Source organism: Bos taurus, chromosome 4, assembly GCF_002263795.3.
Source record: "Bos taurus isolate L1 Dominette 01449 registration number 42190680 breed Hereford chromosome 4, ARS-UCD2.0, whole genome shotgun sequence".
NCBI lineage: Eukaryota > Metazoa > Chordata > Mammalia > Artiodactyla > Bovidae > Bos > Bos taurus.
In genome coordinates, this window is record NC_037331.1 from 111,703,393 (window position 1) to 111,722,003 (window position 18,611).

At 44.1% G+C, this 18,611-nt stretch overlaps 1 protein-coding gene across 1 annotated transcript in view; it reads left to right on the forward strand.

The window, feature by feature from the left end:
* Nucleotides 1–18,611, forward strand: part of CNTNAP2 (contactin associated protein 2) — a 2,325,432-nt gene that overhangs the window by 2,277,806 nt on the left and 29,015 nt on the right. The window contains exon 23 of the mRNA XM_024991213.2: nucleotides 10,395–10,634. Coding sequence (XP_024846981.1) covers nucleotides 10,395–10,634 — 240 coding nt within the window. The remainder of the gene's footprint in view (nucleotides 1–10,394; nucleotides 10,635–18,611) is intronic.

Here is an 18,611-nt window from a genome sequence, read left to right on the forward strand (position 1 = left end):
CATATCTATATATATATACACATATATATACACACATACATCTATATATCTTTACATCCATATTCTTTATATATATAGACATAGATCTGTATCTCTATATATATAGATTTGTCCCCCAAAGCTGAGGGACTGTGATCAGTTTATACAAATACAAATGTAATATTCTGCAAAAGAGTACATAGGCTACCATTTTCATATTAAGACATTTGTTACTGATGCTTCTGAAAAAAAAAAAAAAACGTCATTTTCTCAATCCTTGGGAAAGGATTTACAAACTGAAACGTAGCACAGACGATGTAGAAGGAATCGAAGATTCTGCTTCTGCCTGCAGATTGCCGTTTGTAATTGAGTTAGCATATGTCACAGGTCAAGGGCTGTTTAAATTACACCTGCATATCTTAGTCCTGCATTCCTTCATAAAAGAGAAAAGCATATAATAGATACAGCAAAATCTCATTAGTGTCTTTCTTTCAGGGATTAATAAAATGTCAGAGTGCATAATTTATACATCAATTATGTATATGGATTTAATTCTAGTTGTTCATCTTCTGAAAGGCAGCTGGTCCACAAAACATCACTGATCAAAAACGTTGCCTGTAAGGACAGGAGCTAAGGCTGAAGCCAGATTCCAGCATCTCAGGGCCCTGCCTAGTGTTTATGACTTAATCATGTTGGAATTGAGGAGTGAGGTTTATTTGGTTTGGTGTTGCTTTTTTAGATTAATGCTTTTGACTTTTTTGGTTGGGGTTTGGGGGGGATCTTTTTGTTTTTTGGGGGGGATCTTTTTGTTTCGGTTGCTTCCCACTTGTTTATTCTAGGAATAATCAATTCTGAGACCCATTCAGGCTCCCGTTATTACAGCTATGGCCAAATGGGAAGCTTGCGGACACCCTCATACCACACCAGCTGCACTCTCACCAGCTACATTCTATACTTTGACCTGGTGAAACCCAGGTTCTGAGCACCAACCCGAGGGTCCCCTCCCCACTTAGGGTGGCTGCCAGCCTCGCAGGACCTGCCCATGTTTTCAAGTCTACACCAGATGACTGCTCACCAACTTCATCCCAGCGTGATTTTCCAAGGATTATTTACATCTTCAGCCTAGCAGTGATTTCAAGCCCACTTCCTACTCATTTCATTAGGTCCCATATAGCCGTGCTCTAAAGGGTTTATGTAACACTGGATATTCACCTTTAGCCTAAGAGTCAGTTTAAGAGCCACACAATAGTATTTTCAGAGACCAGTGCGTTCTTAGTGAGATGGACAGATTTCCAGGTAATAGTAATTCTGGAAATAAATATATAGTGATCTACTGGATCTAAATTCACTACTTCCCCTTCCTTTTTCAAAGCCACATTCCACAGCCCTTTGCCCTTGAGGCTGATGAACTCTGGCCCCCAGTGAACCTTGCTGTGCCTAAATTTCCAGAGTGCTCGGCACTTCCGGCACAAGCAAACTGCATGACGGGCATTTAAGGTTCAGTTCCGGTGTGGTCAGCAAGCAGTCATCGGCGGATTGCTTCTCGCCATGTGTAGACTGTCTGTGGGACACAGGGACTGAATGAGCGACGTTAGCTCTCCCGGAAACTGTAAATCCAGTAGAGGCACAAATTCAGGTTTCTGGCCTGTAAGGGTAGGGAATGAGCACGCCTGGTCCAAGTGATTAGAGCCAGGAGCCGGATCTGAGGGGGAGTCAGATGAAGATAAAAAGGGCTGGGGGACCACGGTGTTCTAAGTGATGGAGAATCACGGCTATCAGGGAGGAAGGTGGAATTCCATCTGAAGGGAACAGAGGCCACTAACACCGAGAATCAAGGGTTGGAGGACCAATGGTATAATTTTCGCCATTTCCGGTTACATATTTTCCATTTCCGTTTACCTACATTACTGTTATTAATACTTTTCTTTAAATGGACTTACCATTTTTTACTTAGTGAAAGTGAAAGTCGCTCAGTCGAGTCCGACTCTTTGCGACCCCACGGACTATACAGTCCATGGAATTCTCCAGGCCAGGATACTGGAGTGGGTAGCCTTTCTCTTCCCTAGGGGATCTTCCCAATCCAGGGATCGAACCCACGTCTCCCACATTGCAGGTGGATTCTTTACCAGATGAGCCACAAGGGAAGCCCAAGAATACTGGATGGGTAGCCTATCCCTTCTCCAGCAGATCTTCCGGAGCCAGGAATTGAACCTGGGTCTCCTGCATTGCAGGCGGATTCTTAACCATCTGAGTATCTGGGAAGCTTAAATCTGTGCTAAAAGGACTTCCCAGTTGGCACTAGTGTTAAAGAGCCCACCTGCCAATGCAGGAGACATAAGAGACATGGCTTTAATCCCTGGATTGGGAAGATCGCCTGGAGGGATCATGGCAACCCATCCCAGTATTCTTACCTGGAGAATGCCATGGACAGAGGAGCATGGGAGGCTATAGCCCACAGCATTCCAAAGAGTCAGACATGACTGAAGCAACTTGGCACGCGTGCTAAAAGGAAAATGTTTATAATTTCCTTTGGAAATTTTGCAATGTGGTCATGAAATGAAATACCCGTAGTGCTTGCTATGTGAAGTTCTATATTCCTGCCTCCAGAAGTGTCCAGATCCATTCTTTCTTTGTTAAAAAGGGAACATAGCAGGTACGGGTGGTGGAAAATACAGTCCAGTCCCAACCGGTGCCAACCTAAAACCCTATCTTTGCAGGATGGAAAGAAAATTGAGAGGAATTTAAGTTTGTCACCCTGAGATTGGATGTTATTTAACATCCAGTCTGTGAGTAACGTAAAACCATCTCCAGTGCCGTCAGTGGGACATATTCCTCCCAAGAGTTGAGGGCAGGACTAGAGGAGGGACGATGCTTTGGGCCGATGGTACCTGCGGTCTCTGCAGAGCAAAGGGGAGGTCTGCCGTCCCGTTCTGATCCCCCAAATTCTAAAAGGCTGACCCCCTCAGCCTCTGGCACAGTGAGGGGCACACAGCAGAGCCTTAGCAAAAATCTTGAGTCAGGTCTCATCAGCCTTCTAAGATCCCTTGGCTCTGTTTCATAAAAAGTAAGACATTAAGTTAATGGTGATATTTCATGTTTCATAATATCACATCCCCCAAGAAAGGAGTTTTGATAGAAAATCCTGAAAAGTGTAAAACCCAACAAAAATCAGCCAGTGAATAGATCCCACAGGATATTCAAGAAGCCTATATAGATGCGTTTTGAATCGTCTTAAAGGGAAATGGGAAATGTCTTTGTGAGTCGAATCAGAATGTGTGTCCCGTCGCTGAGGAGGCTCCCGGGTGCCCTCCAGGTCCTCGCACAGTCGGGTCCTCGACCAGTCTGGCTTCCTTCTCCCCGCATTTCTTGCTCCTCAAGTGCCCTTTCCTCTTCTCATTTCTCAAACACCCCTGCCTGTCACTCAGTATTCAGCAACCGGGTAAGAAAGAACCTGGAGAGCATGCTAATGCCTTGCAGTGTAATTGCTGCACCCTCCTTAAAAGTATTGTCAAGAGCATTTCATTTTAAGGTTTCACCCGGAATTGCATCAGTATTTTTAATGGGCTATTTTCTATAACCCATATCACCATGAATACAAGACGTTAAAGTACTAACGACAGCTTGAGAACTTAATTTCAGGAGTGACTGCATTTCTGAAATTTGCATGCTTTGAGCAGGTTTTCCCCTAGATTAGCCCTGAGCCAAGACATCTCCACACAGAAGGTAGCTTCTTACAGTAAATCGTATTTAATATTTGGTTTCACTAGAACCCCAGTGCAATGAATTTCACAGATTAACGTAATTTAGTTTTAATGAGCTCAAAGGCACTAAAGTGATAGTGTTACTGTCATTTCTTAGATGTCCTTAAGTAGTATAGGTTTTTATCCCAGATAAGTGTTTACAGAACTTGCTGGTGCTTTAACCGATGCTGGAAAGGCTCTGCATCGGTTCACAGCATTTTGAAAAGTCTTTATTATTGCCCCACTCATTACTGAAACAATGGTCTTAAAGGAGTCTCTAATAGCCATTTAAATTTTTTTAAAACGAAACCTCACTGTGCCATTCTTATGAAGAGTCCCTCAACAGAAATGCCCCAAATCCAAATGAATATAAAACTCCACGATATAGTCTGTTTTTCAGAGAGAAAATGAGAATACGAAACGTGTGACTTCTCTGCTTTTTTGTATGAAGCATAAATGTTCATTCATTGACAAAACCTTAATTTCTCCAAACCTTAGTTTCCCCATCTGTGTTGTTGTTGCTCAGTTGTGGCCGACTCTTTGCGACCCCATGGACTGCGGCATGCCAGGCCTCCCTGTCCGTCACCAACTCCCGGAGCTTGCTCAAACTCATGTCCATCAAGTCGGTGATGCCATCCAACCATCTCATCCTCTGCCACCCTTTTCTCCTCCTGCCTTCAATCTTTCCCAGCATCAGGGTCTTTTTCAATGAGTCAGTTCTTCACATCAGGTGTCCAAAGTATTGGAGTTTCAGCTTCATCATCAGTCCTTCCAATGAATATTCAGGATTGATTTCCTTTAGGACTGATTTCTTTAGGATGGACTGGCTTGATCTCCTTGCTGTCCAAGGAACTCTCAAGAGTCTCCTCCAAAACCACAGTTTGAAACCATCCCATCTGTGAAGTGGAGATAATCCTGTTTGGCTCACAGGGTTGTTAGAAAACAGTGGAATACTGCATAAAAAGTACTAAACAGGGACTTCCCCGGTGGTCCAGTGGCTAAGACTCCGTGCTCCTACGGCAGTGGGCCTGGGGTTCGATCCCTGGTCAGGGGACTAGATCCCACATGCCACAACTAGAGATCCCTTGTGCCGCAACTGAGACCTGCTGTAGCCAAATAAATAATTTTTTAAAGTACTCAACACAGTACCTTACACATGTACCAATTTTGGTTTATAGTGGAAGCTCTTAATGTCATTATCACGTGGTCCAGAGTTGGAACCATCTGGCCCTGAAGAGACAAGAGCATCCGTTGCACTCATGGCCCCCAGGGGGAACAGGTCTCAGCCAAGGGTCTTCAGAAGCACATCCAGACACTGTCCAGGTTTGAAAGTATTGGTTCTGCTTTCCTGGGCATCAGAGCCTTTATCTTTGTGACCCAGCCACCTTTTAGGAAAAGAACAACAGTTGAAAGCACAGACGGGGAAAAGCTAAAGCAGAGCCTGGCCCCTAGAGCCCTTGCCTCCCTCTCTTCCCCTGGTTCCTGGTCGTCATCAGAACCCCTGCCTTGGGCTCCCCTCTGGCCATCTGCCTTGTGACACTTACCCCTCTTTTGAAGTCAGAAGGAAACAGGGGAGGACAGCTCTTTAAGAAGTGGGGACCACACGGTAAATTGGGAACCGTCAGGTATATACAGCTGTGAGACCACTCATTTTCTGCAGTATGATCAGAAGCTTGCCCTTTCTAAAAAAAAAAATATATATATATATATATTTTTTTACATATATATATTTGACTGCACGGCTCTAGTTCTGGCATGTGGGTATCTTCTCTGACCAGGGATCGATCCCGGGCTCCCTGCCTTGGGAGGGAGGAATCTTAGGCACTGGACCACCAGGAGTCCCAAGCCTGCCCATCTTAAAGTTTAGGAAACTGTGTCAAGGACCATGTGAAAGGTGGCCAGGACCAGAAGTGTCTTACCCACCTCGCTAGCAGAGGAAACAAATCCAAAATGGAGTCTCTATAGATTCTTCAGTGGCTGAGCAAAGGATGCTGGTGAAGAACGGGCACTTTATCCACAGCGTAGCTCTGCCTGGGCCCTACTTCAAGGAGAAGAACCCCTGTCTTTGCCCAGGGTGTTTGCAGACCTGCTCAGAGCAATGACTATGCTCCCCTAGAATTATCTTTCTAATCTAATATCTAATGTGGTTCCCACCACAATCCCCTGCAGCTTAAATATCATTGAGTTTCTTACTGAAATACAAGCATCTTAACACGATCGTCAAGGTCTTTCCCAATCTGGCCTTGAGCTCTGACCTCAGATGAGGCCCCCAGGTCCCAGAACCAAAACCTCACAAAAGACTCAGCCTGGAGTTCTCTTTCCATTCATTCTCGAAACCTAGTTCTACAAAAGATAGCAAGCATTCACCAATGCTTGTGGAGAAGTTGGTGGGAATGGGGGTTGTTTAGTCACTATGAAAAATAGTGCAGAGGTTTCTCAAAAAGTTAAACATAGAACTACCATGGGATCCAACAATTCTGCTTTCGGGTATGTTCACTAAAGAACTGAAATCAAGACCTTACAGGTATCTGCACTCCCATGTTCAGAGCAGCACTATTCACAACAGCCAAGGCCTGGAAGCAACCTAAATGTCCATTGACAGAGGAATGGATAAAGAAAATAAAGTAGACAGTGAAGTATTATTCAGCCTTATAAAAGAAGGAAATCCTGCCATTTGCTACAACATGGATCAACTTGGAGGATGTTACGCCAAGTGAAATAAACTAGACACAGAAGAATAAATACTGCATGATTCCACTTACATAAGACACCTGAAATAGCCAGTCATAGAAGCCAAGAGTGGAGTCATGGTTTCCAGGGGCTGGGGTGGGGAGTTGGATCAGGAGATGTTGGTCAAAGGTGCATACCTTCACTTATGCAAGAAGGAGAGTGCCTGTAAGTTTAACAAGACTGTACTGTATACATAAACATTTGTTAAGAGGGTAGATTTTATGTTAAGTGTCCTTATCACCAAAAACAAAAACCAAAAAAACCCTAGTTGCAGTGTTACTCCTCCTGAAGTGCTTTCCAGAACCCCATGCAGGCCTGCCTCCCTCGTTTACCATGTGTGTGCTCAGTCGCTCAGACGTGTCCAGCTCTTTGTAACCCCAGGGACTGCAGCCCACCAGGCTCCTCTGTCCATCAGATTTCCCAGGCAAGATACTGGAGTGGGTGCCGTATCCTCCTCCCGGGGATAGACTTTAATCATTTCACCAAGCACAAGGTTTGCTCAGAACATTGTAGAGGTTGAAGCCTGGGGCTCTGCCTGGCCTCAGCAGGGGGTAGATCTTAAGCCTCATTATCTCACACAGTACACAGGGACAGCAATGCTCCCTCCTCCAAGGGTATTTCTAGGAATTAAATGTCCGATTTGCATGGGACGTTGAGCACATTTTAAGGGTTCAACAAATACTGACTCTTGTTACTGGACAGCCTGTGTTCACAAGTCGAGTTAGTGGGTTGAATGCTTCTTCCCCAGCGAGGCTGTGGGCTACCCAGGGTGCGTGCGTGCATGCTAAGTTGCTCAGTCGTGTCCAACTCTGTGCGACCCCATGGACTGTAGCCCACCAGGCTCCTCTGTCCACGGGATTCCCCAGGCAAAAATACTGGAGTGGGTTGCCATGCCCTCCTCCACCTCCCAGGTGGCGCTAGTGGTAAAGAACCCACCTGCCAATACAAGAGATGTAAGAGACGTGGGTTCGATCCCTGGGTAGGGAAGATCCCCCGGAGGAGGGCTGCTCAGGGTGAATCCTTGGATTTGTCTACCTTCCTGCTTCTGCTCCACACGGCCAGTACCTGTGATGAAGTGAGTGGAATGGAACTGACTTGAAGTCCCACAAGATGGCAGGAGCCACCAGTCCCAGAATCTTCCTTGTGGAGCGCTACTCCAAAGCTGGACAGGCCAAAGTGACCCTCCTTTAATTGGCAGGAAGCAGCTGATGGAGCTGAGGTCGTTCCCAGCTTCCTGCCACCATTGGCTATTTATTCTGGTGCCACCACCATGGATGAAGCCAGAGAAATAGCAGGGAGCTGAGCTCCTCCTCCCTACCCTGGGATCAGAGTCCTTGCAGGTCTCCTTGATGTGAGGATGCTCCAGGAGAAGGCAGATCACTGAAGGGAAGATGTGAGTGTTCATCACTCACTCAGTTGTGTCCAACTCTTTGCGACCCCATGGACTGTAGCCCGCCAGGCTCCTCTGTCCATAGCATTCTCCAGGCAAAAATACTGGAATGGGTTGCCATTCCCTTCTGCAGGGGATCCTCCCAAGCCAGGAATCAAACCCAGGTCCCCTGCATCGCAGGCAGATTCTTTACCATCTGAGCCAATGTGGAGGGAGGGGGCGGAAACCAAATACTGGAAATGTCTGCCTGGAAGGCAAGTTGGTGAACGTAGAACAAGGGATTCTGACAATAGATGAGGAGATGAAGAATGGATCGCCGCGTAGCCTGCAAGCCTTGAGGAAAAGGCAAGGGAGGAAGAAGGCAGGTGTCGGTGGGACCAGAGCCTCTTCCTGGTCATCAGAGGAACCCTCAGGACACATCCTGATGGCAGGATTTTTGTACACAGTGGCGGCTGCACTCTGCCTCTCCATCTTAAATGGAATGTGCTTTAGCTCAGAGTCACAGACTGAAATTTGCTGCAGAAGAAAAATATGGAGAATCATTAATTAAAATTTCTTTATGTACTTGTCTAAGTGAGACCCTATGAGCATCCCCAGAATTACTGTCTTCATCATCGTCGTCCCTGTTGTCATCTCTTGTACTAATCGAAATTTACATGGGACTAGTGCAGGTCAGTCAATACACTGATTTTTTAATGTGATGAATAATCAATACATTCATTTCTTGTGCCCTCAAGGTCTGAAAGCTCCCTTCACCACTGATTTATTCTTTAATTAATGGAGGAGTAAATTTTTTTACAAGACTATTTCACCTGTATGCATTCCCCCATTAGAAATATCGCCGGCTCTGAACCCAGCTTTTTAAAGAAGTATCTAACTCCTGTTTTCCAAAGTCTTTATTTTCCACAGTTCAAGTGGAAGGGTGAATAGCTCATACCACATCCTTGTATTTAAAAGGTCAGCATCATCTTAGCATAGTCTCCCACCTGAATACAAGCTCTGTGCTCTTCTCTGGAGAGCTGGTTGCCCACCCCCTGGATTTGCAGCCCTGCATTATCATTGCCCATAGTTTAGCTGTGGGCCTCAGACCTTAACCATATCAGGATCACCTGGAGGGCGTGCTGACATACAAAGGGCCGGGCCCCACCCCCTGCAGCTCTAACACCTTCCCAGGTGATGCTAATGGTGCTGGTCCAGGAACCACACTAATAAGAACCATGGAGTAGGAGGGTCTAGGACTCCTTCAACCCTCATTCTGCTTGGTAGGTTCTAGAATCCAGGGCCATGGTCAAGAAGACATTTGCTTTTGCTTAACTGGTATGATGTGTGTGTGTGTGTGTGTGAGTGCTTAGTCGCTCAGTCATGTCCGACTCTTTGCGACCCCAAGGACTGTAGCCGGCCAGGCTCCTCTGTCCATGGAATTCTCCAGGCAAGAATACTGGAGTGGGTTGCTATTCCCTTCTCCAGGGGATCTCTCTGACCCAGGTATCAAACCTGCATCTCCTGCATTGCAGGCAGATTCTTTACCATCTGAGCCACCAGGGAAGCCCGTGTGATTTATTTTTATTTATTTGTTTATTTGGCTACACCAGGTTTTAGTTGTGGCATGTGGAATCTAGTTCCCTGACTAGGGGTTGAACCGGAGCCCCCTGCATTGAGTGCAGAATCTTAGCCACTGGACCACCAGGGAAGTCCCAGTGTGTGTTTATATTAATTCAAACAGTAATTTGGAAATGTCCCCACCCAGACTCACCCCTGATTTGAATGTTAGTGTAGGAGAAGAGGCTGAACTTACAGGTTTAGGGGAGGTGATGATTCTTAAATGCATTTGTATGTTTGTAATTGAATTAGGAAACTTTCCTGACTCCCAAAACACCCTTCCCACACTAGCTGGGATTCTGGAAGCCTCAGAATTCCCAGAGGACTGGATTCTAAAGAAAGAAAATGCCTGATTATAGGCTGTGCGTGTGTGTGTTAGTCGCTCAGTCGTGTCGGTCCTGCAACCCCAGGGACTGTAGCTCGCCAAGCTCTGTCCATGGGATTCTCCAGGCAGGAACACTAGAGTGGGTTACTATTCCCTTCTCCAGGATTATAGGCTGTAGGAATCATTTTTTTCTTTTTTTTTTTTTAAGAATTCTAAAGAATAAAATAAGAGGCACAAAAGGAAACCTTAATCTACCAGGAGGTCTGGGAAGTTATATGAGAGTCACTGAAGCATCAGAAAAGAGGTGAAAAGTCAGTCAGAGCCAAGTGAGTGTTGTTAGTTTCAGCAACATCTCAAGTAGCTGGAAGGTAATTAGGAATGTATGTTATTTTAGCAAATATAGTCTTACTCTTCTTACCACGTTCTCCAATGACAGAGAAGGTCCTTTTAAAGTGAAGTCTTCAGCCCTAAAGCCTTATCCAGTCATTAATGTTTCATCTGAAAGAACATAGTATCTTAAACTGAAAGCCAAGAGCAAGATTTGGACACAAATGTTCAAAGACGAGAGTATACTACAGCTCTGATCTAGTGAGTGTGCATGATCTTTACTTTCTCTTTCTTTCTCTTTTAGAAACAGGGAAGATCGACCAAGAGATCCACACGTACAACACCCCGGGATTCACCGGCTGCCTCTCCAGAGTCCAGTTCAACCAAATCGCCCCTCTCAAGGCGGCCTTGAGGCAGACCAACGCCTCAGCTCACGTGCACATCCAGGGCGAGCTGGTGGAATCCAACTGCGGGGCCTCCCCGCTCACCCTGTCTCCCATGTCGTCCGCCACCGACCCCTGGCACTTGGACCACCTGGATTCGGGTAAAGTCCAAAGCCCTGTCTTGGGTAGAATGCTTTATTTCTTAAGCCTCAGTTTTCTCATCTGTAAAATGGGGATTAATAACAGAACATTGCTGGTGACATAGTTGGGGGATTAAGGAAGTGAAGGAAGGTATGAACAGAGTGCTTAGCACTTCCAAGGCTCAAAACGTACCACCGTATTCTTGCTCCAGGCCAGAAGTAAATAAGTTGAAGGGAAGGAATATTGTATTATTGACTCTTCTGCATTTAAGTGAAATAATGAGATGCCCAAATGGATGTCTTCAATGTGACTGTCAGATGATCTGATCAAATCAGTTCCTTGCTTCTGCCTTTGTGATTCGGCTGCCATGCAGCCCCGCCATCCATGTTCTAATATTAAAAGATTACCTGAAACTGTCAGATTCCTCTCCCAACAGTGTATTTATACACACAACCCTGTAGCCTTCCAGGCTTTAGGGGCGCACGTAGGCTGAGAAAGCTCAGTGGATTTTTACCACTTCTGCAGGTAATAATACTGGTCATTTGAAAGCATAGCACTAAAATGAAGGGATGCAGTGGTCAGCTGCAAAATTAATTGGATGCGAATTCAGTGACCACATGACCCTGAGTGATGAGGAGCCCGTGGGTCCCCCTCCTTGCCCTACCCAGATGGTCGGGCTGCTTGAGTAAGTGCTCCAAGTCTCTGCTTTTTCACTCTAAGGTATGAAGTGGGCGAGATCTCTGAGACACCTCCAGACCTACTGATGAGTCTCCAAAGTGATGACTGACTTTGCTGATGCCTAAGACAGGAAGGGGTGAGGCAGGGCGGGAGGCCTGGGGTCTGATACCATCACTGCCTCTGCCCAGCGGGTTTCTTAACCTTGTTCCTCAGTCTCCCCACGTCTGAAATGAAGACCTAACTTAGAGAATTCCTTGCAAGATGATGGATTTAAAACACTTGGCAGAGCAAGCCATTGACACGGAGCAAACCAGACAGAAGTTTAGCTGCAATAACACTAACAGAATGGTTGCTATTATTATATTAGATACAACTTGCTATGATGTGTGAACATCCAGTCAAGGCTCTCTAGTCCTCCCCGACCCTAACTCCTGATTTGTAACAGTGCATCATGGGAACATCGTTGTGTTTGATTCCTTATACATATTCCACCCCCAGCCATGGTTATTTATCAGCTTCCAGGAATCTCTTGTCATCATGAATTCTTGCCAGGATTTGCCTGCTAAGCGTTGTGAAGCTTCAAAAAGAAGCCAGAATTGCCTCATTGTCAGAATAGACAGACTAAACAGTCCTCTTTGTTCCTCACACGTGGGTTCCAATACCATGGAGAGGGTGCTGTGTGCCGGGAGTACTTAAAAAGAATTCCCTTCTACGAGTATTGTTAGAATGACACTGCGGCTGGCTTTTCCTCGTGGGCTGACTTGAACAAAGGGAAGCAGTCCTGGTGCTGAAAGAAGAAAAGTAGTGAAGATATGAGATGGGACAAGGCCTTGTCGGGGCTGCAGAGGAGAGACTTCTCAGATTCTTCCAAATGCCCGGGTTGGTGGAGACAAGGCCTACGCTTTGAAATAGGCAGGTTCCTATTGCTGTTACAGCTTCTCACTGCTTGAGACCATCAGCATGTGTGTGTGTTCTTGGTCGGCTGCCAAGAAATCAGTTTCTATAAGCCTCTAGACGCTCCTTTGGTCCAAGAGGAGTTCGTATTCATTCTTGCCTTAATTAGCAAATTATTTGCTTGATGGTCTGTGAGATCCAGTTGTAAAGGCCAAAGTTTGAGTTGTTTGTTTTTCATGTTTATTTATTTGGCGGCACACGGGATCTTTAGTTGTCGTGTGTGGGAACTAGTTCCCTGACCAGGGATCGAACCAGGGCCCCCTGCATTGGGAACGCAGTCTTAGCCACTGGGCCACCAGGGAAGTCCCAAGTTCATTTATTTTTTAAAAAATCGTGCTTTATATATGACGCTTTCATTCTTCTGATTGATGTAGTAATGTGTATAGGGAACATTTCAATGTTCAAATTAGAAGTCTATTACCCACGTATTACAGTGGCCTGACCTACAGAACACAAGGTCCATTTGCAGAAATTTTGTTTGTACTTGGGCAGAAAGTTCTTACCTGGTGTTTACCATTTGCTGTATCAGTCTCATCATCATAGTTTATTCCATAATTGGAATTCCAGGTTAATTTCTATAATGGGTAAATGCTTATAAAGAAATGTGTGTCTCCGTCTCATAAACTTTATTAAGAGAACAGAAAACCACTTATGAGATATGACAGAGGCTTGTTTAGGTGACTTTTTTTTTTTATTTTAGGTGACTGGGAAAAAGAGAGAATGGGGGTTGGGGGCTGGACGAGGGTGCAGAGAAAGAAATAGATATAAGGGAAGATTATTTAATATCAGACTCCAGAGCCTTAGTGTCTAGGAGGACAAACTTTTCCTCTACACATGTCTTCATAGAGAAACAGAAGGTGGGGGAGACCTCTGGGAAGAACAAATGGGCTTCTAAAGGAAAGACAGGAGATAAGAAAGTTTGTGATGTTTGTTCATGCCGGCATGAATGGTCTCTGTCCTTTTCAAGGCCATAAAACCCCCCCTGGAAAGGGTGATTTCGGGTAGCGTTGCTCTTGGCCTCTTTCCTGGGACTTAAAAGCTCCCAGAAAAGGAGATTTATGGTCTCATTCTATTTGTAGTTGGATATGGGAAGTTCCCAAAAGATTTCTTTCTGCATCTGTCAAATCCCAAATATCCTTGGCTTAAAATAATCTTCATACCAACTCTGGGGTTCTTGGTTAGGTCCTCACATCAGCAATTGCAGCCTAGTTCTTGTGAGCCTAAATTCATCACTCTGAATTCTGATTCCGGGGTTTTGCTTTTCTGGATAATCTTTTTTATATGACTCAGAAGACTCACTATCAGATATTCAGAAACAAACAACAGTGTATACACAAAGATGCCGTTTCTAGCTGTAAATCATGTTACTTGAGGCTGTACAGGTACAGGATGGGAAGAGCTCCTTAGTCCTGGTTTGACTAGAGGACATTTGGAAGGAGATCTGTGTGATCTGGTGCCTTGAAAAGTGTGGTCCTCACCAGCGGTGTGAGTATCACCTGGAAGCCTGTTAGAAATGCAGAGCCCAGGCCCTTCCCCAGACCCACTGAATCGGCACCTACGTTTTAGCCAGATTCCCCCATGACTCATGTGCACAACAGAGTCAAAAGCGCTCACCTCTGTCTCAAATGCATTTTCACATCACCTGGGGAGCTCTTAAAACCCCCGATTTCCAGGCCGCACCCCTGACCAATTAAATCAGATACTTTAGGGGTAAGATACAGATGGCCAGAGATGTAAAACCTCCCCCAGGTGATTCTAATGTGTAGCAAGATGGAGAATCACTCCATCACTAAATAAGAGAGCTTAATAATCGCCCCGCCTTGGCAAACCCTTCAAAGTGAGGTTACCAAAAGAAAAGAACAGTGAATACCCAGAAACAAGTTTATGAAAAACAGTGAAGCCCTTCAGTGGTGAAATCCCAAACTGAAAGGCTATGGCAGTGAGCTTGCCAAAGATTGGGCTTCTCTAACCATTTCACAAGAAAGCTCATGGGGACTGAGTTTTTATCGGTACTTGAGGAAAACTAGTCTGCCTACTGGCAACTGGAAAAACACACTTGGAACAAACAAACAAGAAACCCACAGTGTGGGGTCAGAGTCAAGGCCTCCCATGAAAATGCATCTTTATAGAAGGATCTTCAGTTGGAGGAAGATGCCAAATTATTATTCAGGTTTTTTTAATCAATTGCAAGCTTAATTTGGAAGGATATCAGGGGGAGAAATGCTGCTTTAAAATGAAGTATGCACACTTATTTTAAAATAAAGCATGCCCCTTGCTGTGAAGATAGGGTGTCTGTGTCTTTAGTATTAAAGAGAACTTCATGATCAACGGGGGCTTCCCTGGTGGCTCAGATGGTAAAGAATCTGCCTGCAATGCAGGAGACCTGGGTTCGATCCCTGGGTTGGGAAGATTCCCTGGAAAAAAAGGAATGGTAACCCACTCCAGTATTCTTGCCTGGAGAACTGCATGGACAAAGCCTGGTGAGCTAGAGTCCATGAGGCCACAAAGAGCTGGATAGGACTGAGCAACTAACACAACCCCATGAACAACCAAGGGCTCTCCACTTCATGCCACACTGGAGTATTTGCTTTGCAGAAACCTGGAAACTAGAATTCCAGACATCCATCCTTTGGTCTCACGTTCTTTCTGCTCCCTTGTATTTCTTTCTTATGTCTTAGATGATATCAAATGATAAAGGCAAAGAATGGATTCCAAGGTATGCTGGCTTCACATAATAAGATTCTTGTTCTCTCTGGAACACTACTGACTGAGCTACTCATTGCCTCTCTCGCGCCTGGTAGGCTCTGTCACTGTTTTTTAAAGGAGGAATATGCACGGTTGGTCAGGCTGTGCACTGCACAACTACAAAGGATGCAATTTGCATCGTAGCCTGTGGCTCCTGGAGCAGTGCTACATGTTGGCCTTCGTAGGGGCTCACCAGATCATTTTGGGAAGAAAGTGGGTATATCATCACGTGGCATAATATACAGTTATTTCCTTTTCATCTCTTTTTCAGTCCTTCTAATTTTGTTAAAGAGAGAGTCTCTATTTGGTTCTGGCATGCCTTTAACAGCTCTCTCGCCCACGCTATTCACCCTTTAATAAAGAACAGGCTTCTGTTTAGAGCCTTGACAGGCCGTAGAAGTACTCAGTAGGGTTATAAAGCTTTATCACTGCATTTGTTTAAATAAAAAATCAGGTCAATTTAATGAGAATAAGTAAATAATAATTAGGTTTCACATGTATATGACAAAAAACATGATTCCCATGTGCATGGAGGTTGGCAAGCACTGGGTGGAATGTCAGGATAATCATAAACCCAAGGCCTGGAGCTGTGAGAGTGCTTTTTTTTTACAAGGGGGAAATGGTAAAATTATGTTGATTTCTTAAACCAATTCCATTATATTAGAAACGACCAGTCAGTTCTTTTTCTGCCTAATTTTTTCCGCCTTTGGATAATAGGTACGGCCTGTTTCTAAACCACAGCATTCTGGTCCTTTCAGTTACAAGGCAGAAAACGCAACCCCTGACCCTGAGTTCTGGTTCACTTACAGGTTGCAGAACCCCAGACAGTAGCTGTGATTCACCTCTCAGAACCCTGGGCTCTGTTTTTATCTCTTTGTCAGATTCTTGCCTGGAGAACCCAGGGACAGAAGAGCCTGGTGGGCTGCCATCTGTGGGGTCAGACACGACTGAAATGACTTAGCAGCAGCAGCAGCAGATTCAGGGAAGCTTATTTCCTTGGAATGGCAAGAATTTGCCAGCATTAAGATGACTACAGATGGCAATGCATGTCTGTAAAATATAAAAACAAAACAAACAGAAAAAATAATCTGATGCCACAAATTTCTGCACTAAGAAACAACTCCAAACTGTGTACCAGCTGTTTTATGAGGCACTGGTAGTAAGTCTTAGGGTGGTTGTTTTTTTTTTTTAAATCACATTCATGATATTGAATCAGAATACATAGACCAAAGGCCACATCGTAGGTTATTATTTAAATAGTATTAAGACTGGCAAGGCACTTTAAGGTGTCGTTTCATTTCCCTAGGAATCTTCTCATACGTTGCTGTCGTTCAGTCGCTAAGTCGTGTCCAACTCTGCAACCCCATGGGCTGCAGCATGCCAGGCTCCTCTGTCCTCCACTGTCTCCTGGAGTTTGCTCAGATTCATGTCCATTGTGTTGATGATGCCTTCCAACCATTTCATCCTCTGCCACCTGCTTCTCCTGCCCTCAGTCTTTCCCCGCATCATAATTACAAGCTGGTAGTGGTTTTCTTTACCACTTGCAAGCACTTAAAATAATCTTTCCAGCTCTTATGTTTATATCTTAATTATTTCTAAGCAGATCCCTTTTTTCCTCCTGATGCTAAGATCACATGATTAATTTGTTTAATCTCTGATACCTAATTTCTTGTTATCTTTTGTGTCTTTTGTTCTCTTCAGTGACCGACACAGACATTTATTCAAGTCCAAAAAACAATTATCATCTCTTCTGATGTGTGCTTTTCCTGCAAATGATCCACATTCTGCTTTTCCGTAGAGCACCAAGCACATTTATATAGCTCGTCAAATAAAATATTAGTTACAGATTTTTTTGATCTAATGGTTATTTAAGTTCCCATCTTTTATTTCCATATGAATAGCTTTATACATGTTAGTTTGCCGAGTCAAGGGATGTATTTTTAATTTTGATTGTATTACAAATCACCCTCCAGTGACGGAATACCTCCAATCCAATAAGATATGAATGTCTTTTTCCCTACACCCTCATCAACACAGCACATCATAATCTTCTAAATCTTGCTACACTGTATTGGAAAAGTGGTTTTGTTGTCTTAATTTGGGTTTCATTAATCATGAGTGAGATTAAATATCTTTGTTCATAAGTCACTTGTGTGTATTTTTCCCTGAACTGCCTGTTGATATTCCTTGACCAAAGAATTATTTGTATATTCATATTGTTTCCTGTTGGTCTGTTGGTCATTTATTGACTCATAAGAATTTTTATATATTAGGTAAATTGACATTTTACTACATGTTCCAATGGTTTCCCAGTTTGATATCTACTTTTTAAATTTATGAGTTTTTCCCTCCATGTAAAAAAAAAACCTCTAAATTTTATCTGATGAAAGATGAAGTGTTTCCTGGCTTTAGGGTTTTATAGAATGCCTTCTCCATTTAGAAATGTTTTAAAATTTTTTCCTTTTTTTTTTTCTAATAATTCTAGATTTCATCCTTTAACTATACATACTTACTGCATTTGAAATTTATTTGGGTGGTAAGAATACGCTAGGAACCCAGCTTCATTTTTCTCTGCTCATCCCCTGGCCAGTCAGTAGTTCCAGCACTATTGGTTGGGGCATCATCAACCAATTTTCCCCCATCTTTATTATATTCAAAATTTCCCTTTATATTTAAATCTGCTTCTGGCCTCTCTGATCTGTTGCACTAATCTGACTCTTCCTGAGATAGTAGCAAGCTGTGGTCATGATTGAGCTTTTATAATAACATTTAATTTCTCATAGAGCTAATTTCCCTTTGACTGTCTTTTTTTCAGAATGTTCCTGTCCTTGAACATTGCTTTTCCCAAGTGATTTTAGTGTTCCAATCATTTTACTGGCATTACCTAGAGATTTTATGGGGACTGAATTTTATGTGTAAGTTAATTGCAGAGTAATGGACACCTACACAAATAATGTTTTCCTGTTCAGCAACGGAATGTCTTTCCACTTAACATGTGTCTTCCTTTTACATTATACAAAATTCCTATGAAGACAGCCTGATAAGTTAATTTCTAACTAGTTCCTCTGTTTTGGCAAAGTGCAAAATCCAAAAGTTATTTGAAAAAAAAAGACAGCTAATTTAGCACCTGATTATATCAGCAAACTCCTTCACTGCAAACCTAATGAGCGTTTAATTGAATATAATTGGGAAAAGGTGTGTGCCTCCCAGGACCAAGAACCTGAGCGGGCTGTCTTAGTTTTCTGCCCAAGTATAGACACATCTTATATGCACATACCTTTAGGATTTTTATATGTAGATGATACCTTGAGGATTCCTGTTTTGATAAGTGTCTCACTGGGGCTAGGTGTTAAATAGTATCTAATGCCACCGGAGAAGGCAATGGCACCCCACTCCAGTACTGTTGCCCGGAAAATCCCATGGATGGAGGAGCCTGGTAGGCTGCAGTCCACGGGGTCGCTAAGAGTCGGACACGACTGAGCGACTTCACTTTCACTTTCCACTTTCATGCATTGGAGAAGGAAATGGCAACCCACTCCAGTGTTCTTGCCTGGAGAATCCAATGGACGGAGTAGCCTGGTGGGCTGCAGTCCATGGGGTCACACAGAGTCGGACACGAC